General features: G+C 42.3%; 2 protein-coding genes across 2 annotated transcripts; one reads left to right on the top strand and one right to left on the bottom strand.

Annotated features, from left to right (window-relative positions):
• Positions 1-1,759: 1,759 nt before the first annotated feature.
• On the bottom strand, positions 1,760-5,158 carry LOC137043321 (extracellular calcium-sensing receptor-like). The gene is made up of 6 exons (XM_067419565.1): positions 4,959-5,158; positions 4,445-4,733; positions 3,418-4,227; positions 3,075-3,299; positions 2,753-2,876; positions 1,760-2,661 (listed from the first exon to the last, which is right to left on the bottom strand). The coding sequence occupies exons 1-6, from the start codon at positions 5,156-5,158 to the stop codon at positions 1,760-1,762; spliced, it is 2,550 nt and encodes an 849-aa protein (XP_067275666.1).
• A 9,223-nt stretch (positions 5,159-14,381) lies between these two features.
• Positions 14,382-18,307, top strand: LOC137043531 (extracellular calcium-sensing receptor-like). Its single transcript, XM_067419832.1, has 6 exons — positions 14,382-14,596; positions 14,726-15,023; positions 15,207-16,040; positions 16,218-16,439; positions 16,915-17,038; positions 17,412-18,307. Exons 1-6 carry the CDS (start codon positions 14,382-14,384, stop codon positions 18,305-18,307), a joined length of 2,589 nt encoding a protein of 862 aa, XP_067275933.1.
• The last annotated feature ends 6,643 nt before the right edge of the window (positions 18,308-24,950 follow it).

Consider the following 24,950-nt stretch of genomic DNA (forward strand, 5'->3'; position numbering starts at 1 on the left):
TTTAGCACAAATACTCAAACAAACAAACAAAAACATGGATCAAAAAAACTGTCAGCTAACGTTACCGGCTTGACATCAGGATGCACACAAAGCTTATTATAACACAGCCCGTCATCCACAGCGGCCATAGTTTATTCCACATAGATCACTCACAGCCAGAAGCTGGGCCTCTAGAGTGTTCTATCAGGCAGCTTAAACGGCAGCTTCTACGGAAGGCTAGCTATACTACTAGTGTTGGTCCACGGAGCTGTGATGCGTTTAGACGATGACATATGAAAAAAAAAAAAAACAGCTCGGCCTCACAAAAAATAACCACATTCTTTTTGGAAATATAATTGTTATGTATTGAAATAGACAGTAATTGCATTTAGACACATTCAGATTTTTTTATTTTATTATTATGACAGGGCCAGCAGAGAAGGCCCTGATAGCCCTGACAGCCCACCACTGATGCTAAGTAGACAAGGCATAATTTATTTATTCATTTAATTATTTTTTGGTCTATACAGAATGAACCAAGCAAACCAAACTACACATTTGAACTAAATGACCAGTTCACAATGGGTTGCCCTAAAACAAGATCCATATCATTGAGAAGGCATCTTCCTCTCTAAGTGGGCTGTTCAGAATAGGCAGCAATGGACCAGATCTTATGTCAGTAGCCACAAATCTAACTCTGGGAAACTAGATGTGGAATAAGTGATACTGACATAAAGCTATATAGTAACACAGTTATATACTGTATTCCCTAGCCTGAGGACAAATTGCAGGCATCTTTCATACAGTATGTCAAACAGAGATCTCTATGTCATTTGCCCACATTAAAAGTCCCAAATGAAATACATGATGTACAGATAGGCTTTATTTTATTAACATTTTGCAACAGCAAGTTTTAAATGTACACTTTTATGTATATTATTATGTGCATTATATATTCCACTGAATTACATACAACTATTAAATGTCACCTGAAAGCAAATCATGCTAAATCTTTTTTAAGTTTCATTAATAATTTTTGCTATTATATTACTCAGTGTCACAATTTATTTTTTGCAGTTAACTGGATGCACAAATAAGTAATTTAGTCATTCTAAACAAACATTTGTGAAAATTGTGGTTACACTTTATTTAATGGTGTCATTGTTACAGTGTAATTATATGTACTGAGTAATATTATTTAAAAACATGTACTTATTATAAGGTTAGGGTAGGATTAGGATTTGGTCGAGGGTTAGTGCATGTAATTATGCATAATTGACTGTTTAATTACTGAATTACTATGGTAAGTACATGTAACTTATGTAAAAAGGACACTGTAAATGAAGTGTAACCAAAAGTTTATTTGAAAAGTGTGTTTATATTATCTTTAAGAACAAACATCACATGGTATATATATATATATATATATATATATATATATATATATATATATATATATATATATATATATATATATATATATATTTGTTAAATTATTAAATTATCTTTCAATTTATATTATTAAAGGCAGGAAAAAGTTTGTAAATATGTTTTGTTTAATAAAATACATTTTATTTGTTTATAAAAATTATATACATATATTAACATTTAATATTTCAAAAATGTATAATCTATTTTTATCATTGTAAATTGTAAGAAATTACAGATATAAGTTGGTTATTTGTTTTCCACAATTATTTATAGCTATAATTCCCTTAATATGTCTTAAAATCAGTAGTGTAGCTCTTTTTCATATGCATTTAGTCTAGACAAAATTATTTTACTTTGTAACTTTCCCCATTAAATGTTGCTTTGTGTTCTTTTCAGGCTTTAATAAAATGATGTAACATTTAGGGGCAAATAAGCAGAGGAGCAGGCCAAAACTTGAAGCTAAAATTGCAAAAATCTCCACAGCAGTTGTAAATTTACCAGGGGAACTGACATATGCAGGTACAAATGCCAACCACACTGCGCAAAATATAAGCATGCTGAAGGTGATGTATTTGGCCTCATTAAAATTGCCAGGCAACTTCCGTGCTAAAAACGCCAGAAAAAAGCAGACACAAGCCAAGAGACCAATATATCCAAGCACACACCAGAAGGCCAGATCAGAGCCCACACTACAATCCAGGATGATCTTGGACTGTTGATATTTAGTGTTTCTATAGGGGAAAGGAGGAGATACTGTAAGCCAGGCAGTACATATGACCACCTGAACTAGAGTGCAGCTGAAGATTATGATTCTCTGCTGTGTTGGGCCCAACCATTTCATTATATTGTTTCCTGGTCGAGTAGCTGTAAAAGCTGCCAGCACCACTAAAGTCTTGCCCAGAATGCAGGATATGCAGAGGGAGAAGGTGATGCTGAAGGCAGTGTGTCGCAGCATGCAGGACCAGGATGTGGGTTCCCCAATAAACACCAAAGCGCATAGAAAACATAGAGTCAGCGATAGCAAGATGAAGAAACTTAGCTCCGAGTTATTCACACGGACTATAGGGGTTCCTCTGTTGTACAGGAATATCACCAGTACTATGACAGTCAGAAAGGCTCCCACTATAGCTATCACAGTCAGGGTGATTCCCATTGCATCATGGGAGAGAAACTCAACTATCTTCAATACACACATTGTTCCATTTTCATTAGACCAATAATCTTCAGGGCATGACAGACAATCTATTGAATCTATAATAAAAAGATTAAATACAATAAAATAATTAGTAAATCAAATGATGGAGGCTTTGCCTTTTTCTGAAATGCAGTAAGTTGCTCTCACCTGTCTGATTAGTGATCTTGCCAATATCACATGCAACGCAATCAAAGCAGCACAGAGGTTGCCCACGACGGACAGCCTTTCTGAATCCTGGAGTACAGCCATTACTGCATACAGACACAGGTACCTAAATCAAAATTAGTTTTATTATAACGTAAAACGTGCTTTGACTCATTTAAATTGTATTGGAGCTTAAATAAATAAATACAAATCTTCATAAAACTCAAATATTTTTTTTTATATTAATAGGAGCTAATGGACCATATAGTTGAATGTATTTTAATATAACAACAGATGGCAGTGCAGTGCACAGTCAACACCTTGCCTTGTTCTGTTGGTTAGACCACATAATGGCTTGCTCCTCAACCACCAGTTCTCCACCAGAATGCTGAGCACCATCATAGAGGCCCACTTTCACAAACTGAATATCTCCACTTGAGTGTTTTTGCCAGTTTATCAAATCGTACGATGGGATTGAATCTCCCTTAATATCAAAATTAACTTCTTCTCCAGAAACAGAAAATGAGATTTCTTGTAAATAATGCTGAAGCTTTAGAGTAGAAAAAAGCAACAAGAAACAAAATATTAAGACATGTATTATATTATGTACAATAAATTTGCAATTCTGTCTAAAAAACAGTTCTCATTGAACCCTGAGGTACTTTTACCTGCCATGGAAACACATTGTTGAGGTTTGCACATGAGGAATTCTCAAATGGTCCATTTCCAGGCCTACAGTAAATGAGATTATGTAGAGAATAAGCAAAGGCATAGACTGCTTTATACACATTGTAGGTCACACGGGGGCTGGATGTGTTCATGTAGGCAGAGTGTTCTTGTCTGAGAGTTTCTTTGCCTGTGCAGGATGGTAAATGACTGTTTAAGTTGGATGTGGAAGGGGAACAACCATACAGAGCCTCCCACAATTCCTGCACTTGGCTGTTTGAGGGGTACCTTTCTGGGGTCACTGTTTTGAGGTATTCCTGAAGACCTGGGATGTGTCCTTGGCGTATTGCAAACCCAACTGTCCCATCTAAGAATGGATATGTTTCTGCTAATATTGAAGCTGTTACCCAAGCCTCACTTGCAATCCACTGAATTCCTGTGATATTTTGAGTTACAAACTCTCTCAAGAAAGGGTAAAATTCCCCCTCTCCTGAAAAAACAACAACTACCTTAGCTGTGGAATCCTTTATTACTTTAAGAATATTCAGGACTTGTTCCTGGGTATAGTCTTTAGGGATCATTTTGTGATAGGCCAGACAAATGTTAGTATTTTCAATTTCCCTCTTTAAGCCTTGTAAAGCAAATCTGCCATAGTCATGGTCTTCAGTGACCACACCAATCCATGTCCAGCCAAACCTCTTCAACAGCTGTGCAATAGCTTTGACTTGATAATCATCACTAGGAACCACTCTGAAAAATGTTGGGAACTGCTTCCGATTACTTAGACAAGAGCAGGTTGAAAAATAACTTATCTATAAATTTAAAAAAGAAGAAGAAGAAAGAAAAGCAACAAATGTTAGCCAATTTTATAAATATATAACAGAAAAATGTATAGACAGTACAAAAAAAAAAAAAAAAAAACTCAAAAGTATTTTACATACTTTCATTATAAGACATCATTATAAGTCAACAAATGGAAGTTCCAATGTCACCTTGATAAAGTTAGGACTTAATGTATACAAATTTTACCATGGGAATTCTGAAAGGCTCCAGAGTTCTGGAGACAACAATGGATTGTGAAGATCCAGATTCCCCTATTAATCCCACTAAAGGACTAGCTCCAGGACATATAAAACTTTGAACAACATCCTGCCCATTCAGTACTGCCAGAACTGCTTTCTGAGCCGTCACAGGAGTGGCACAAGAGTCAAAGATACTATAAGCCAGAGTATGGTTTGGTAAAATATCTTTTCGGTTGTTAATTTCCTCCACAGCAAGCCTCATACTGAGAGCCCAGCGGAAAGCTCTTGGATCAAACCTGCATTCAAAATAAATAAATAAGAGTAAGAAATAAAAATACCTTTGTTGAAATTCTTGTAAAACAATGGATTGATTTATTAGAATTATTTAATGGGAAAATAAAAAGTATATATATATATATATATATATATATATATATATATATATATATATATATATATATATATATATATAATACAGGTTAGGAAAGACATTGGGGAAAACAAACATAAGACATTCTTACCCTTGACACTGTGCTGCTAGAGGTCTCTTTATGTAGTCTGTTGGTGGAAGCTCGACTCTATAATGTAAAGGAAAAATTCCTCCTATTGTGAAGTCTCCACTAGTCATGAACACTGGCAGATTAAAGTCACCCTGTGGTTTGCAGCTTGAAGTCACAGCTGCACTAGAAAGGTGGAATACAGATACAAAAATATGAATCATTATCCTGTTAACCTCTATGAGAAAAAAAGGCAGAGAGGTGCTTCTCTTATCTTTGGTTTTATATGTTATTCATGCATATCATTATGCATGAAATCCTCCTGAGCTATATATTGGATCAGGTTTTCCATAATGCCTCCCTCCTAAGTGTCTGTGTTAGAGATATACATTACTACATTTAAGTACAATATCAATAGTGGTTTATTTAGTAGGCTTGTCAGTCAAATTAATTACAGGTCCTGATTAATTAATCAAATTATTCACAATCAGTGGCATATGTGAATATTTGAAATGAATAAAGAAATATGCATAAACTCACAAAACGCAACTGCATCTTCATATAATTGATGGGATATAATTACTGTATCATTTGAATGTACCAAATATTTAATGAGTATACAACACTGACGTTTGTTACAATGTTTATATATATATATATATATATATATATATATATATATATATATATATATATATATATATATATATATATATATATATATATAAAGAGAGAGAGAGAGAGAGAGAGAGAGAGAGAGAGAGAGAGAGAGAGATAAACAGGGATGCGTTTCCCAAAAGCATTGTTAGCCATCGTTAGCCAACAGTTGCATCATTATCAACATATGTAGTTCAATCAGTCTGTGTTTCTCGAAACCATTGTTCCAACGAACATTCGCAAATAGCATCGCAAAGTTGTGTGGTTGCAACGACAGCTCTTGACCTGTGGGTAGAAGCATAGTTTCTTGTTTGCAGGATATATGTGGCCTTATAAGTCCTTAATAAGCAAGCTGACATTTAGTAAAGTCTATATATTTTATTTTGAATACATAAAAATGCAATTTATGTATGAGAGGTCATATAATGCCATTTTTACACAAGTTAATATGATTCCTTAGTGTATAAATGATAAACTTGTAATATACTTTAATAAAAAAAATTCTCATTAGTATTGTAAGAAAACTAATTTTACCTAGTCAAAAACAGCTCTGTTTTCACCCAGCCATTTCAGCAACATGACTTTGCGTAAAAATACACGCCACTTTCTAAAGCCAAGTGGCGTGTTATCGTACACATTTTGATCCATCCGTGTGTATGTCTATGCCGTGTGATTTTGTGTGTATGTCTAACGGTATGCCTAAACAAACCATCATATCCGCGTGTATGTCTAATGTTACGCCGTGTGATTCTGCCAACATGATCTCACAGAATTAATATTTAAAGCCTAATTTTATATTTTGGAGCAACTAACTCACTCCTACCCTACACCGACCCACTCTCAACAATATAAAACACGTTACATGCAAATAAATGTACAGTCACATGTATTTATTGCAAAAACCGACCAAAAAACAGTATAAAAGTATTAACTCATGTTGCATTCCAAGTCTTCTGAAGTCATACGATAGCTTCATGTGAAGAACAGAGTTGATCTTAATGTTTTAGTCATTGAAATGGTGACCCTTTGTGAACAGAACACACGCACTTGTTCATATTTCTGATTCAAATGATACAGTGCCTTGCGAAAGTATTCGGCCCCCTTGAACTTTGCGACCTTTTGCCACATTTCTGGCTTCAAACAAAGATATAAAACTGTACTTTTTTGTGAAGAATAAACAACAAGTGGGACACAATCATGAAGTGGAATGAAATTTATTGGATATTTCAAACTTTTTTAACAAATCAAAAACTGAAAAATTGGGCGTGCAAAATTATTCAGCCCCTTTACTTTCAGTGCAGCAAACTCTCTCCAGAAGTTCAGTGAGGATCTCTGATTGATCCAATGTTGACCTAAATGACTAATGGTGATAAATAGAATCCACCTGTGTGTAATCAAGTCTCTGTATAAATGCACCTGCACTGTGATAGTCTCAGAGGTCCGTTCAAAGCGCAGAGAGCATCATGAAGAACAGGAAACATACCAGGCAGGTCAGAGATACTGTTGTGGAGAAGTTTAAAGCCGGAATTGGATACAAAAAGATTCCCCAAGGTTTAAACATCCCAAGGAGCACTGTGCAAGCGATAATATTGAAATGGAAGGAGTATCAGACCACTGCAAATCTACCAAGACCTGGCCGTCTAAACTTTCAGCTCATACAAGGAGAAGACTGATCAGAGATGCAGCCAAGAGGCCCATTATCACTCTGGATGAACTGCAGAGATCTACAGTTGAGGTGGGAGACTCTGTCCATAGGACAACAATCATCTGGCCTTTATGGAAGAGTGGCAAGAAGAAAGCCATTTCTTAAAGATATCCACAAAAAGTGTTGTTTAAAGTTTGCCACAAGCCACCTGGGAGACACACCAAACATGTGGAAGAAGGTGCTCTGGTCAGATGAAACCAAAATTGAACTTTTTGGCAACAATGCAAAACATTATGTTTGGCGTAAAAGCAACACAGCTCATCACCCTGAACACACACACCATCCCCACTGTCAAATATGGTGGTGGCAGCATCATGGTTTGGGCCTGCTTTTCTTCAGCAGGGACAGGGAAGATTGTTAAAATTGATGGGATGATGGATGGAGCCAAATACAGGACCATTCTGGAAGAAAACCTGATGGAGTCTGCAAAAGACCTGAGACTGGGACGGAGATTTGTCTTCCAACAAGACAATGATCCAAAACATAAAGCAAAATCTACAATGGAATGGTTCAAAAATAAACATATCCAGATGTTAGAATGGCCAAGTCAAAGTCCAGACCTGAATCCAATCGAAAATTCTGTGTAAAGAACTGAAAACAACTGTTCACAAACACTCTCCATCCAACCTCACTGAGCTCGAGCTGTTCTGCAAGGAGGAATGGGCAAAAATTTCAGTCTCTCGATGTGCAAAACTGATAGAGACATACCCCAAGCGACTTACAACTGAAATCTCAGCAAAAGGTGGCGCTACAAAGTATTAACTTAAGGGGGCCGAATAATTTTGCACACCCAATTTTTCAGTTTTTGATTTGTTAAAAAATCTTGAAATATCCAATAAATTTCATTCCAATTCATGATTGTGTCCCACTTGTTGTTGATTCTTCACAAAAAATTACAGTTTCATATCATTATGTTTGAAGCCTGAAATGTGGCAAAAGGTCGCAAAGTTCAAGGGGGCCAAATACTTTAGCAAGGCACTGTACACACAAGTTTAGAATGACACAATCGGTGACGAGACACACGACAGCCAATGGCATTTTATAATCAAAGCTGACATAATGACGCAATTGGTCACTAGACACACAACAGCCAATGCTGTGGATTGGCCTTCGAGCACTTGGAATATTTGTGCTTTCTGTTGAATAAATTGTGCCTGCAGTTGTATCTACCTGTTATAATCTGTTTTTTATAATACACAAATGGGTAGGTTTAGGGAAGAGTTTGAGTTACACATTCAAAATGTGTCTGAATATGTGTTTGTGTGTCCACAAGGTAAATGGATTTATAAACATACTAAATTATGTTTTTTTGAAAATGTAAAAATGCAGAATGTTTCTTGTGATGGGTAGGTTTGGGATGTGTGTGTGATGGGTAGGTTTAGGGGTAGGGGCATAGAATGAAACAGCGTTGATAAACACGCTAAAAAACGATTATGCGTCTTGATAGCACGCCAAAATGCCATACGAATTGGCGTGTCATACATCGCCATTTCATGAGATCAGTCAGCATTTCAGTGTATACGGCTTTAAATGATAAATTACCCCGCCCCTCTGTTCTGTGGGCCAGGAGTCGTTGCATTGACAACAGTAGAGGCTTAATAATGGCTACATGAGTCTCTGAGAGGACAGATCATAGACCGTAAAAAAGATCTGTGCAACTTTATCAATTTAAACTGGAGTCGGACCCAGGACAAGATGACAGTTCCAACGAAATTGGACAATTAAGGCTAAACAGGATGTTTCTGAATGGTTGGTTAACATAATGTCCCTTTGATCTATCTTTATGTACTGGCAGGGTAATGTTAGCGTGAATGCTGTGTTTACTGACGTATACGTTAGTTCATTGACAGATTGATGTTACACCTAATGCCAATACAAACTTTTTTTTCTGTTAATGTCGGTTTGTTAGTGATGCGTAACGTTTTCTATGCATTATAATAACTGTTACAACATGATTTTTTTTACAGTAACAGACACAGTTATAAACCATCTACATAATTAAGCTTAGTGTTACCACTTCCACGTTAACTTTAAAACCAGTGAACACAGTTTGTTATAAAACAATAAGCATAACATAACGCGTTGTTCATTATAAACGTGGGATTATGAATTATATTGAGAACGTCATACATAAAAAGCTTTCCGTAATTTAACTTACCCTGTAAACTTTAGCCGCATTCATCGTGAAGCGTGCAAGCATTTCAAACTACACTCACTTCTTCTGGAGGTGCACTGCGCTCGCAGGGCAGTTAACTGGATCCCACAGGCGATCTCTGCACCATAAGGTGAAGAGCCTCCACTTCAGTGTGTGCAGTTTCCTCGTGGAAGGAGCTCTAGAGTGTAGAATGGTCACAACAACCTTGGTTGAGAGACCAGAATTTATGAGCTGGGCCCCCTCAGAGGCCAAGCCCATGGTTTCCACAACTCCTGGCGAGAGAGAATGTCCCTCTTGATCGGAATCTCCAGGGGAGAGCCGTCGAGGAGAGACACAAGGTCCGAGAACCATACTCGGCCTGGCCAGAATGGGGCTACTAACAGAAGATGGGCCCCATCCCAACGCACTCTCTCTAGAACTCCCGGAAGCGGAGCAATCAGGGGAAAGATGTACAGAGGCAGCCTCGGCCACTCCTGTACCATAGCATCCAGTCCGAGAGGAACTGGAGACACTAGGGAGAACCACAGACGACAATGCATATTCTCGTGAGTGGCAAGCAGGTCACTTGAGCCCTGCCAAATCTCTCCCAAAGGAGCTCCACCACCTCGGTGTGGAGTCTCCACTCCCCGGGCCTCGGCCCCTGCCTCGACAGGATGTCTGCTTCCACATTCAACCGCCCAGGAATGTACATAGCCCTCACTGAGAGCCGTTCCACTGGGACCAGAGGGGAATAAGGCGCGCCAGCTTGTATAACTGCCGTGACCTCTGACCTCCCTGATGGTTGATATAGGAGACCACCGATGTGCTGTCTGTGTGAACGAGCACATGATGGCCCCTGAGATACGGCAGGAAGTGTTTCAGCACCTGAAATACTGCCACCATTCTAGACAATTATGTCGCGAATGATGGTGTTCCTGCCATAGGCCCTGGACCGAGCGACCACTCATGGTCGCCCCTCCCAGCCCATAAGGGAGGCATCCATGCTCAGAGATACCCGCTGGCATGGTGCCCCCAATAATGGGCCTTGGCCTAGAAAGCAAGGGTCCCTCCACATGACCAAGGAGCGGAGACACTGCTGCGTAACCTTGATCACATGGAAAGGATTTCCCCTCGGGGAAAGCCCTTGGTTTTGAGTCACCACTGTAGCGGCCTCATGTACAACAGGCCGCACAGAATGATATTGGACGCTGCTGCCATGAGACCCAACAGCCTCTGAAACTGTTTCACAGTGAGCGACTGGCCTAGTATCACCCCTCTTGAGGCCTCTGATGTACTCTGCACCGCGAGTGCAGCGCCCTGAAACGGCTGACCGGCAGGGAACAACTGACTCGACAGTGCCACCTCCCTCATCGGAGGGCGCGAGCCATCCTCGGATGACCCGCGAGGGCTCTCCACGCCCTGGCGCTTGGGCGGGGTTGGTGGATTGAAAAGTTGTAATTTGTTTAAACAGATGGTCTAAACTGGTTCCGCACAAGTTTGCTCGTAATTTAATGAGCATAGGCAAGTACATTAACATGTGAGGTACAAAATGCAGCTGTCATGTTAAGTCTATTACAGAAAAAAAAGCCTGTGAGACACTTCTCCCTGTGAGGATGCCGAGGACAGACGGGTACCGTGTACTGAGGTTACACCGTCTGCCCCCGGAGGAGAGCCGGTCAACCCTATGCGAAGCTCTGACCAGGCCTGCATAGAGACCGAACTAGATACGTTATTCTCTGCATTAGAGAAAGAGCGCTCTTCTTGGAGTTGAGCCTCAGCCCAACTCCCTCGTGTGGGCGAGAACAACATCTCGATGTTGAACCGCGAGACGAGCTGACTGTGCCAGAATCAGCCAGTCGTCAATTTAATGCGTGTCCACACTCTGTTGAACGTGCGGGGTGAAGTGCTAGACCAAAGGGAAGCACCCGATATTGGTAAGCTTCTCCCCTGAAGCGAACCACAGGTATTTCCTGTGCTGTGGAAGGATGGAGATATGAAAATATGCATCTTTGTGATCTATCATGACAAACCAGTCCTCGGACCTGATCTGAAACACGATCTGTTTGCGTAAAAGCATCCTGAACTTGAGCTTGCTACACAGCGTTTCAGAACGCAAAGATCTAAGATGGGCGCAACCCTCCATCCTTCTTTGGCACGATGAAGTGACTCCATGCTGGGCAGGGGAACCCTGCAGCAGAGCCTGTACTTCCTGAGACATAACCAGAGCCTGCTCGGGGCCCACCACCGTGGGCAGAACCCCATAGAAACTGGGTGGACGACATCAAAACTGAATGGCGTACTCTTCTTAAAAACTGCAGGACCCACTGAGATATATATGGCAGATTAAGCCAGAATATCTACTAAGGGTACCAGCCGCTCGAGGCTGGCCTCTGATGTACTCTGCACCGCGAGTGCAGCGCCCTGAAACGGCTGACCGGCAGGGAACAACTGACTCGACGGCGCCACCTCCCTCCCCGGAGGGCGCAAGCTATCCTCGGATGACCCGCGAGGGCTCTCCACGCCCTGGCGCTTGGGCGGGGTTGGTGGATTGACCCTGTGAGGGTGCTGAGGACAGACGGGTACCGTGTAATGAGGTAAACACCGTCTGCCCCCCGAGGGGATGACCCTCACAGCCCTGAATGCCGTAGCGAACAGACTTCTTCGACGCAGCCTTCCTTGAGATAATAACTGAAATCCCCGAAAAACTTACGTATTTCCTCTATACGCATCGAGATACTTCTCAATAAACACAGCCAGCACCCTCAGGAACTGACTGCCCAAACAGTATCACATGTACACCGATGCTTGTGTTACTATAGACCGAAGTCTGAGGCTGAGCAGAGCGCGTGGGGAGAACGCGCTCGTCAAGCCTGCTTTACACAGACTCGCTCATGATGCTCCTCATTGACAGGGGATTGAAGTGGCGAGTCCTCAACCCCTGCCTCGACACTGCAGACATCCACCTCCTTGGAGGAAGACAGCTGCAGCATCGCGGCCGCTCCCCGAGCGGGAGAAACCGCAGTGCGGGCTCCCAAACCCAGAGAAGCGGCAGTGGATCTGACAGGTGAAGGCTGAGAAAGGGTTGGCCCGTCTCACACCCCTCCGTCAGATCCATATGCGAACCCCGCGATCTGAGCGTTCCCGTTCAAGGAGCCCGTGCTGCGGGGAACGCGAGCTGGTACGCCCTCCTCAAAGAGCGCCCGGCGGGATCGCAGCACGCGGAGAGGCAGAGCCTTACAATGCTCGCAGCCGGCACCCTCGAGTGCGGACTGCGCGTGCTGTTCACCCAAACAAACAACGCACATCGGGTGTGTATCCCCGCTCGTAAGGAAGCACGAGCAGTGAGGAACACACCTTCTGAACGACGGTTCGTTCGCCATAATCTCCCACTGTCAGTAATGTGTGTATTTTGTGAAAAAACAACAAAGTCTGAACTCAGACACAACACAGAGACAATTTGGACAATGAAACACAGAGCGCTTGTTGAAGGCAACAGAAGCTGGGGGCGTGTGTTTGCCGGCAGGCTTTATAGTTTCCTTCACGACGCAATCACGCAGAGGCGTTCCCATAGCGTTGATGCAGCTTGAGTTCCTTGAACGCGAATTAACATTTGTTTAACAAATCTAACAAATCTTAGTTTAACAAGTCCTACAAATCAAATAGCTTATTATACATAGATCCGCAGCATCACCTTCAAAAATGTAAATGGCATATTATTATTTTTTTACAAAGTTAAATAAAGTTTAAATAAAAATATTAACTTTCAATGCAAGTGCACAGACTTTAGCATAACTCCCAAAATAAACATTGGCTTAGAAAAGAAAAATAAACATACAAACTGTAAACAACCTTTTGTACTCTGTTAAGTACCATAGATTTTTGTGTTTCAGAAACATTTTTTTTTTAAAATAAAGATACAAAAATACTTCCTGACCTCATTCCTGAGTCTTGTAAACTTAGCAGCTTTGGAACATATACATGTCTAAAGATTACAAAGTATGACAAATCACAATCACAAATTCTTAGAAAGGAAGACCAGCTGATTCACTTTCTCAGGCTTAAGAGATGCCCTTTGGCAGGTGACGTTATTGCCTCCAGTGCTGAAAGCCCTTTCCGAGGGAGCACTTGTGGCTGGAATGCAGAGATAATTTCTAGCAAACTGGCTAATTTTTGGAAAGTTTGCATGCATTGTAACAAGTGTAAAGTTTGGTGGAGGGGGGGTTATGTTGTGAAGTTGAAAAAAAAGTCAGACAAAAAGTCATAAAGAAAAACAACTTTGGTGTGGAGGACTGGCCTGCACAGAGTCCTGACTTCAACCCGATAGAACACCTTTGGGATGAATTAGAGCAGAGAATGTGAGTCAGGCCTTCTTGTCCAACATCAGTGCCTGACCTCACAAATGTGCTTCTAGAAGAATCGTCAAAAATTTCCATAAACACACTCCCAGAACTTGTGGATAGCCTTCCCAGAAAGTTTCTGCTTGTAATGCTGCAAAGGGTAGAAAAACTCCATATTAAACCCTACGGGTTAAGAATGGGATGTCATTAAAATTCACCTGCATGTATATGCAGGGTGTCCCAAAATTGTTGGCAATATAGTGTATGTATATAGTGTTTACAGTCCACAGTAAAATAAGCTCCACAATAGAACTAAAAAACAATGACAATAATACATTTAAAGTTATGTTACTACTTTAATGAACCAGAATTGCTATAAAGATAACAAAACTTGTAATAATTTTAACTGAAAGTGAATGTGGTTAAATGGATTTTGTGTCCATTATCATTGGTTAAAATAAGTCAATTCACAAGGGCTTGCTACATTAAAGACTAACAGCAGGAGGGGCATATGCTTTTGGTTTGCTTGTTTTCAGGTGAAAAGTTAAGGCCACCCCTCATTCGCAGATTATCTATATATGCTGTACCATTAAATTAATTTGTCTGTGTCAGTTATGGCACGGCTTTATGTAATGTTGCTTACATGTTGGCCTCTGTGTACTAGTTTGCATAAAAGCAAGGACAACTGTGTCTTTCAGGGGGATGATGATACATACAGCTTTTACCAGGCGGGAGATGTAGTTTTGGGAGGGATTTTTCCTTTGCATTCCAGCCCCATATCGTCATTATTTTCTTTCAGGACCAAACCTAAGCCAACCAAGTATAAATTGTGTGTGCTTTAATCATCTGATAGATGTTGTGTTAAACTATATAAATGTTTAGAAATTGTATTCATTTTCTCTATTGTATAGCAAATATGCAATGCAATCAATACAAGTGTGTGTTAAATCCATTGCAGCTTTACCCCTCGAGCACTGAGGTGGATGCAGACGATGATCTTTGCTGTAAGAGAAATAAATCAGCGGCAAGACCTTATGCCTAACCTTTCTCTGGGCTACCACATCAGGGACAGTGGTGATGACATACCTGTATCTGTAAAGAGGTCTCTTCTTCTGGTTAATGGACAGCCAGAGTGGGACAGTGGACAAAGCTGTGAAGACACACTAAAGCAGCCGAGCCCTGTAATCGTGGGAGATGCTGCATCAGGAGTCTCTATGGCTGTTCTAAGAACTCTAGCCTCATTCAAAATACCCTTGGTAAAAATGTAACATTACTTATTATTATTATTATTATTATTATTGCATAGCCTTGGTTATGATGGCTGTAATGTTGCATTGATTTAATGCTATAATATTGTTTGATCGATAGATTCATTGTACTTAATTTTTAGCAACATTAAAATACTTTTAATTTTACTGAAATGTATTTTTATATTTTAGGTGAGCTACTTTGCATCATGTTCCTGTCTCAGTAACAAGAGAGAGTTTCCAGCATTCATGCGGACAATGCCAAGTGATCTATTTCAGATTAAAGCTTTGGTAAAACTTGTTCATTATTTTCAATGGACATGGGTCGGGGTGATTGGTGTGGATTCAGACTATGCTCGGTTTGCCATCCAGCTCTTCCTGAAAGAGTCAGAAAGATTTAATATTTGTCCTGCTTATGTCCACTTTTATCCTGTTGTACTTATGCAAGATGCAGTAGAGGAGCTTGTGAACATTTTAAAAGCCTCGTCTGCTACAATCACAGTAAACTTCTCAGGAGAATCAGAACTACATAGTATACTAAAAGAGTGCAGACGCCAAAATGTTACTCATCTTCAGTGGATTGCCAGTGAGGCCTGGGCCACATCAACAGCCCTCTGGGAGGATTTTGGTGATCTGTTAAAGGGAACGTTGGGGTTTGCCATAAGGAGAGGTTATATCCCGCATCTTGGCAGTTACCTCAGAAGAGTAAATGTTTCTGTTGCTCAGACGTCCCATTTCCTCTCTGAGTTTTGGGAAGAGACTTTCCATTGTCGGCTGAACGTGTCCTTAAATACTCATGTCCATGGAGAAGAGGCACAGAACTGGCCACCCTGCAATGGCAGTGAGAGTTTGGATGAAGTGTACACTCCTTATTCTGACGTGTCACAACTCAGAGTGTCCTACAATGTTTATAAGGCTGTGTATCTCATAGCACATGCACTACATGACATGAGTACATGTGTCCCAGGAAAGGGCCCCTTTCAGAATGGGACATGTGGAAGTCTGTATCAAATTCTCCCATGGCAGGTGTGTGTTACTCACCATTTTACATTCTCTGCATTTATAGTGCTGATAAGGAATTATCAAACAGTGTACAAGTTTTAAAGCAACGGTTAAACATAATATCTATTTATCTAAGTATTTTCATCCATGCATTTGAATGTTTCTGCTTTGCATCATCCTTTCTGCCAACGTTCACCTAAGCTCCTGTACTACATGAAACAAACACATTTCACAACATTGGGAGAAGAGGTCAGGTTTGATGACAACGGTGATCCGATTGCATCATATGATCTGATGAACTGGCACACAGGGTCTGATGGCTCCCTTCAGCTAGTGAGGGTTGGATTCTATGATGCCTCTCTCAAAGACGACAAGGACCTAATAATAAATGAGTCAGTAATCATGTGGCACAAAGGAGAGAAGGTGTGTGCCATCCCACTCATCACCAGATATTGCTTGCTATTTTTGTTTTGTCTTCAACTTTTCCCAATAATCATGGCTGAGCTATATAAAATCCAGTTTTGTAACATTAAATGGAAATATACAATTGATTTAATTTTGTACAAAACATTTATATATACAATTTTCACTATGAACTATGACTTGTGCCTCAAAAAACATATATTTACTGCTTATTAATAGTTTATAAGGTAGTTGATAAGTTTAAGTATATCCTAGAATATCCTAGTAATATGCATGTTGATAAGCAACTAGTTAATAGTGAGAATTGTACTCTAAACTAAAGTGTTACCAAAGTATGAAAATTATAATATAAATTATCTGGCTAAATTTTAGATTTATAAATTGCATATTTCTTTATTCAATGAAAGCATGTGGTGACATCAATTTCAATGAGTTCAGACTACATTTATATTACTTAATCTGCTGTGGTCATTAGGCGCCAGATTCATTTTGCAGTCAAAGCTGTCTGCCAGGCTCCAGGAAGGCCAGGCAAAAAGGAAAGCCAGTTTGCTGCTTTGACTGCATACCATGTGCTGAAGGAGAGATCAGTAATCAAACAGGTGTGAACAGCTCCTCACTAAATGGAATTTTTAATAAATAATAATAATAAATAAATATATAAAATATAAAAGCCAATCAATCAATAAATGTATGAATTCAGATGCAAAAGCCTCAAAAAACATTTCGGTCAAAATGAAGAGAATGCTCTCTTCATTAAGTATACATTCATGAAACACTCTCACTTCAAATCCACTAAATCCGAGCCTCAGCCCATTCAGAAATACCGGAACTTAGGCAGAAATATATACATGGAAGCCTGACAAAAATGCTTATTTTAAAGAAAAACATCAGACAGATTTAGAGGGTTTTGCATCTGAAGTCTTCAAATATAAATAGATTTCATGCTCCCGCTTTTCATTCATTCTTCCACAGACTCAAATGATTGCTTCACATGTTCAAAGGAAACATGGCCAAACCAAGCCCGAGACAAGTGCATTCCAAAAACATTAGAATTTTTGTCTTTTCAGGAGCCCTTGGGAATAATCTTATGGGCATTTTCAGCATTTGGGGCTTGTGCAGCATTAGCAATGCTCGGTGTGTTTATAATGTACAGGAAAACACCAGTCATACGAGGAAACAATATGGAGTTAAGTTTCCTTCTCCTCCTGTTCCTCAGTGCATGCTTTCTGATTGGCCTGACATTTATAGGGAAGCCCACTGACTGGTTATGCCAGATTCGCTATCCAGCCTTTGGAATCAGCTTTACTCTCTGTATTTCATGCATCTTGGCAAAAACTGTAGTAGTTTTAATGGCATTCAGGGCCACCCTCCCTGGCAGCAATGTCATGAAGTGGTTTGGCCCTGCTAAACAGAGATCAAGTGTTATCCTCTGTACTTTTGTGCAAGCACTTATTTGCATCATATGGTTAACAACAAAGCCTCCTGTTGCTGCATATAACACCAAGTTCATGAGTGCAACTATAACGGTTGAATGTGCTGTAGGATCTGAAATTGGATTTTGGTGTGTACTAGGATATATTGGTCTCCTAGCTTGCTTGTGTTTCTTAATGGCATTTTTGGCCAGAAAACTACCAGATAATTTTAATGAGGCTAAATTCATCACATTCAGCATGCTTATATTTTTTGCTGTGTGGATAACCTTCATTCCAGTTTATGTGAGCTCTCGTGGAAAGTATATGGTTGCTGTCCATGTCTTTGCTATTCTAGCTTCTGCCTTTGGTCTCTTGCTGTGTATATTTGCTCCTAAATGTTATATTGTACTTCTAAAACCTGAGAAAAATGACAAAAAACGTATGATGAAAAAATAAACAAGGTTTTTTTTTTTTTACATTTTGTAATAATACAGTATAGTAAAAATGCAGTAATAGCCCACATTTTGACATCAGCAGAAAAGACCTATACAAGATATCCAGGAAGTAATAGTAGTGTTTTATATCCACTTTAGTATTTGTTGTTGGTATTATTTATATTTGACTTTTGACATTCACTTTCATTTAGACATGCCATTATCCTCACCAACCAATGCACAGAACACAGATGGAAGAACACTGAAAAATTCAAAAATGGAGATAAATGATGTTTACTGTGCACATACTAAATACTGCAAATGTGGACATTTTTTGGTAATAAAAATGTATTTGTATGGGATATCGGTGACACTGTAGACACAATATTTGCTAACTTTTTTTTTTTTTTTTTTGCACTGTATTATATTAGTTTACTCATGAACTGTTTAACCTGAATCAAGTTTTGGATCAATGTACTGTTTAATTAAAAAAAAGCTATGCCTGGACATTGAGCTATTTAACTCTTTCCTTGCCAGCATTTCCAGCCATTTCCAGCTTTTATAATTTTTACAAAAAAATTCATGGCCCCGAAATATTTAGTTGTATTCAGTACTCTTTTTAGAAGAGGTTCCATAGCTACAGTGGCCCAGTAGTGCAGCCGTACTAAATTAAACCAAAACACAATGAAATTGCCACAACACAATGGAATTAAATCACAACACAACAAAATCGCCACAACACAATGGAAACAAGCCACAGCACAACTAAATCGCCACAACACAACAGAAACAAGCCACAACACAACTAAATCGCAACAACACAACGGAAACAAGCCAGAATACAACAAAATCACCACAACACAACGAAATCGCCACAACACAACAGAATCACCACAACACAACAGAAATGCTCCCGACCACAAGGGGGCTCTAGGAGTGCGGCAAAGTTAGTTCCCATTTGAAAGGGAACTCGTACTGCGTCCTAGAACGCTATGGGGAACGCCTCCAGTGTGACAGGTGTCTGAAGCTACTATCGAATCACAACAATCCTATTTACCGGCGACAGCCCATGACATCACCCTGTAAACATGACACCATCTTTTTTCATTTTCAGTGACTGTTCTGTCTGAATTGCTTTGAGTTAATTGCTTTAATTAATTAATACAAATTCATTATTTACTGCCTGGGATCAAGAGCATGCACAGTCAGTTTGTGTTTTACACATTTACACAGCTGTTTTGCGGTTTTCAATCTGAGATTGCTCCGTTCTCATCTGGCTCTCCTCTCGAGGGAAAGGGGCTCGGCATCTGGGACTGGTGATGCAGGTCTCGCTCATGCCAAGGCTGGGCACTGGCACGCATCATGGGTTTCCCAGATTGAGCTAGCCAATCGTCATGAGAGGGGTGTATTCCTCTCAGATGATCTCGCGGCTGAGGAGACTTATAAAAGCAAGTGCTCTTAGGGATGGCTGGTGAGATTGGTCCTTTCAGCCACCCTGACCATGTATGCTGAGTTGATGGATGTTATGGAACGCGCTGCAGGCAGTCTGCAGCTGCCAATGTTGGCGTTTTAGAGGAGCGATTGCTCGCGCTAGAGTGGACAATCGATTTCTCCCAGGCCATAAACCATCGGTTCAGTTGAGCCTTCCTGATCTTCTTACAGAGATTGAGAGGTCACGGAAGAACCCATATTTGGCCCGATGCAAAATCACCGTCATCAGTGATGTTGATGCTGCCGATTGCAGAGACGTTTATACGAGTAGGCATCAACACAGAGCTCCAACTCTGCAATTTCCTCTCATACGATGTTGTGCATTAATGGCAGGGTATACACGACAGCAGGTCAGGATGTTACAGCTTTGCACACCATGGCAGTGTTTCAGGTGTACCAGGATCCGCACCCTGGCAAGCGGTAGTATCGCCTCTCATGCGCCCCCTCGGAGGAGGAGTAGGTTGCATGGGAGGCAAGACTCCTGTAAGAAGATGAAACCTGACCTTCATCTTTCTTCTTCATTGTTTGAAGCGTCGGTGCTTCTTACATCATGTCTGGGACTGGGTGGAAAGATATCGGCATGCCTTGGCTTGATCAGTGAGATTGCCTCTTTCAGGCATGCAAGGGTGGTAGACACCATGGTCATATGAGAACTGTGCGGTGAGTCTTCACTCTACATGCCGCAGGTGATATGGTCTGTAATTTTTTTGTGTGGATAACACTAACATATATTTCTCTACAGATCTTCGTTCCCTGTATAGAGTTTAGGGGTATGTGAATGAAGTAGACTCCTGACAGGTAGTAAGCCTTAGCAGGCCTCCCTGGGATAGAGTCTCGATGCTTGAGCATAGTGGCAGCTGCAATAGGAGATACCCTCGAGAGGCCTCCTGTAGGCCCTGTTATGTGTTGGTGACATGCTCCCAATGATGTTGGCTTCTCTGGGATTCTCTGTAGATGTAACACCAGATAGTAGGCCTTACCAGGCCTCTCTGGATGTGAGTTCCCGTGTCTCAGTCTCTTTGACAGTTAGCAGGTATTGCTAGCAGGTAGTAGGCCTCACCAGGCATCCCTGAAGGCAAGTTCTCGAGTCTGTACAAGCAGCTAGCATGACTTGCTATCAGGTAGTAGGCATCACCAGGCCTCCTTGGAGACTGGCTATCAGGTGGTTGGGCTCACCAGGCCTCCCTGAAGGTAGTGTGACTCGCTATTAGGTAGTAGGCCTCGCTAGGTCTCCCTGATGGCGAAGTCAGACATATGACATCTGGACAGCTAGCCTGACTGGCTATCATTTATTGCCATCAGGTGGTAGGCCTCCTTGAAAAATGTGCTATCAGGTAGTAGGCCTCTCTAGGCCTCCTTGAAGGTGAAGTAGTTAGTTAATGTTTTGAAACATAAGTGCTTTGTAGATCCTTGGATTGAGCAGTTAGACTCCCCTCGCTAGCAAGGGTTGTAAAGTGCTACACTCGCTGAGTATTGCTCTCTGGGATACCTGTCTCGGTGTGGCGGGCTATCAGTTTGTAGTCCTCATCAGGCCTTCCTGAGGGTGAACTCAGCTGCTTGGGGAGTAAATATGCATTGCTGGCAGGTAGGAGGCCTCACCAGGCCTCCCTGAGGGCTTGCTTTGAGGTGGTAGGCTTCTCTAGGCCTCTATAAAAGCGAGACTGGATGCTCTGGCATTCAGCATCAATTACTATCAAGTTGTAGGCCTCTCTTAGGCCTCCTTGAAAACTTGCTATCAGGTAGTAGGCCTCTCTGGGCCTCCTTGAAGGTGAAGTTCCCAGGATTAGGCACTTCTATTACCAGTTCTTTATGGAATTAGAACCTTTGGTAGCTTAGCCTACAGCTGGGGGTCACCCACCAGGCAGGCTCAGGTGCTCCCCTCACTGAGGGTCGTTTTATGAGCACACAGCTACCTGAGTCTGAGCAGACGGTTGCAGGCCTCTAGTGAGGCCTTCCTGTTAGATCAATCCGTAGGCCTGTCCGGTCTCCTTAGTGCTTGGAAACATAAGAGCTTTGTAGATCCTTGGATTGAGCAGTTAGACTCCCCTCACTAGCAAGGGTTGTAAAGCGCTATGCTGAGTATTGCTCTCTGGGATACCCTTCTCACATAAAGATTGGATGCGTGTCTCTAAATCTGAAATCTTCTCCGTTAGCCTGATTAATTCCTTACATTTATCACATGTGAAGCCCTGTTTGCCAACGGAGATAGATATGCTAAACACGTAGCATGCAGTGCAAGTGACAATGACAGGAGAAGCAGACATGGCTTACCGTATTTGTTGATGAATCTAAAACTTACCAGTTGTTTGATGAAGTCTATTTAATAATCCAACTCACCACAGTTGTCTAATGAACTCAGAAAACAGGAGACCCAGATGACCCCTACAAACATACTGTGTAATCAACACATCAAAACAAATTAACTACTTATTCTCTATTCTCTATTAGCCAATATAAGAGGCATTAATTAAAAATAAATAAAAAATAAGCCGACATCTGTCTAACTACGGAGCTGTGAGTTGTATCTACCCAAGTGGACCGCCTGTATATTCACCTGTACGTCCCAAGGCTAAGAGCCAGTGTACCGCCTGTATACTCACCTGTATGCCCAAAGCCAAGAGCCCAGTGTACCGCCTGTATACTCACCTGTATGCCCAAAGCTAAGAGCCCAGTGTACCGCCTGTATACCCACCTGTACGCCCAAAGCTAAGAGCCCAGTGTACCGCCTGTATACTCACCTGTATGCCCAAAGCTAAGAGCCTCACCTGTATGCCCAAAGCTAAGAGCCCAGTGTACCGCCTGTATGTTCACCTGTACGCCCAAAGCTAAGAGCCCAGTGTACCGCCTGTATACTCACCTGCACGTCTAAAGCTAAGACCCCAGTGTACCGCCTGTATACTCACCTGTATGCCCAAAGCTAAGAGCCCAGTGTACCGCCTGTATACTCACCTGTATGCTCAAAGCTAAGAGCCCAGTGTACCGTCTGTATACTCACCCGTATGCCTGAAGCTAAGAGCCCAGTGTACTGTCTGTATATTCACCTGTAAGCCAAGGCTCGTACGAAGAAGAGAGAGAGCTGGTAAGATCCGGTGAGAGTCAGAAGTGACTCAGATTCTAAAGCCAAGAGCCCAGTGTACCGCCTGTATACTCACCTGTAAGCCTAGGCTTGTACAAAGAAGAGAGAGAGCTGGGAAGATCCGGAGAGTCAGAAGCGACTCAGATCCCAAGGCCCCAGTCCTAGAGGGCTGGTTCCCCCTCTTTTAGTATCCCTTCTCCCCCTTTCCTATAAATCTCTTTTTAAATTAATAAACATTGTTTTTAACTTACCTGTCCTCGTCTGTCTGGTCATTGGCGTGTTTCTGGGACCTCCTCGGGGTGGAAACTGGGGGAGGAGCGGGACTCGCGCTAAGTGGCGGTCCGCTCCGGCCTGTGACAGAATTTGGCGTAGTCGGCAGGATTCCACCTCGAGTTGAGCGACCGAAATTCCCCAATGGCCGACGACGAGGTACCTGAGGCCCCACTCCGAGTCATGCCCGTGTTCATGGGCACCCCCTGGATCCAGAAGTATGGCGGAGCAGAGTCAGAGGTGAGATTGTCTGAGTGGAAAGCCCAGATAGAGTATCTGGCCGGAATCCAAGGGTTAAGTGCGTCCCAATATCAACGGTTTGTGTTGAACTCCCTAGAGGGGGAAGGCCGACGAGAAGTCCAGGCCGCCCCAGAAGCCGTCCGAGCCACCGCACAGTCTGTGTTTAACTTTCTGACCGAACGATATGGAGACACCACGCCTGTATCCGTCCTCCGAGCACAGTTCTTTAATTGCAAACAGGGCCCTCGGCAGCCCATCCGAGCCTATGCGCTCGGACTGCGAGAGCAGTTCACCCGGTTGCAAGGAAGACGCGACCACGGGTTGGGAGAGGGAGAAACTCTGTTGCGGGATCAATTCTTGCTAGGGCTAAGAGAAGGCCCGGTGCGACAGAGCCTGCGAGTGCAGTTTCGACGAGATCCAGAGATGACCTTTGAGGAGTTAAAGAAGGAAGCGGTGGCTCTGGAATCGGACCAGGCGGAAGTTGTTGATCCCCCAGTGTGTGCGGCCGTAAGTGGAGCAGCAGCAGCCGCAGTAGCCCCTGAGGGAGTAGAGTGGAAACAGACCTTACGGATGGAGCTCCTACAAGACGTCCGCGAGCAAATGACAGCGCTGTCCAAGACGCTCCTGGAGGAGTTGCGGCTAGGCGCATTAAGACAGGAGGTAAAGCCTGCCCCTCGGGAGCGAGCCTATTCAGGTGGAGGCCGAGACCTAGGGAGGCAACTAAGCCGGCCTGCCCACCCTCGATTTGAGTGGGACGAACAAGGACGACCCATTTGCAACCGTTGTGGTGAGCCCGGACACTACAGCCGGCAGTGTGGCTCCCGACGAAGCTCAGAAGGGGGTTTTTAGGTCAACCGGCCACTGTGGGTCGAGTGGTCGGGACCCCTTTAGATGACCCATCTCCAGTAACTGGCTCGAAGGATAGATTGATTGGGCAAAGCCCTGTGATGGAGGTCCAGGTATGTGGTACTAAGGTACAGTGTCTAGTAGATACCGGATCTCAAGTCACCCTGTTTTCGGAGAGCCTGTCGAAGGAGTTGTTTGGAAGACGAAGTATGCAGGAAACTGAGGCCCCTTGGCTGACATTGAAGGGAGCGAATGGGTTGGACATCCCCTACATTAGGTACCTATTGACTGATCTGAAGATCCATGAGATCACCGTGCCCCAGAAGGGGGTAGTCATTGTCCAGGATCATTGTTTGGGGACCCATCGAGCCCTTCTGGGCATGAACGTAATCTCGGAGTGCTGGGAAGAATTATTCCGGGCGAGGCCCGTAAAGTCGATACGACGACTAGGCAGGTGATTCCCGTTCTAGGGACTAGAACGGTTTGGCGGGGGAGGATGTCACGGAGTGACTTAATGTGGCGGAACCTAAAATGGCGGAAATTGTCCGCCCGGACCGTTGTCCATGAAACACGCGACTAGTTCCGGTAACTCCGGGCAACTGAAAGGGAGGATTATTAAGAACAGGTGTGCGAATGGACGTGGCGATTGATGGTTGGACAATTTAGAGAAAAGGAGGCATATAAATAAGGTAACCGGAGAACAGTGAAGTTGATTCCGGCAAACGGGGGCGGGGGGGGGTGA

This window comes from Pseudorasbora parva, chromosome 16 (genome assembly GCF_024679245.1).
Source record: "Pseudorasbora parva isolate DD20220531a chromosome 16, ASM2467924v1, whole genome shotgun sequence".
Lineage (NCBI taxonomy): Eukaryota > Metazoa > Chordata > Actinopteri > Cypriniformes > Gobionidae > Pseudorasbora > Pseudorasbora parva.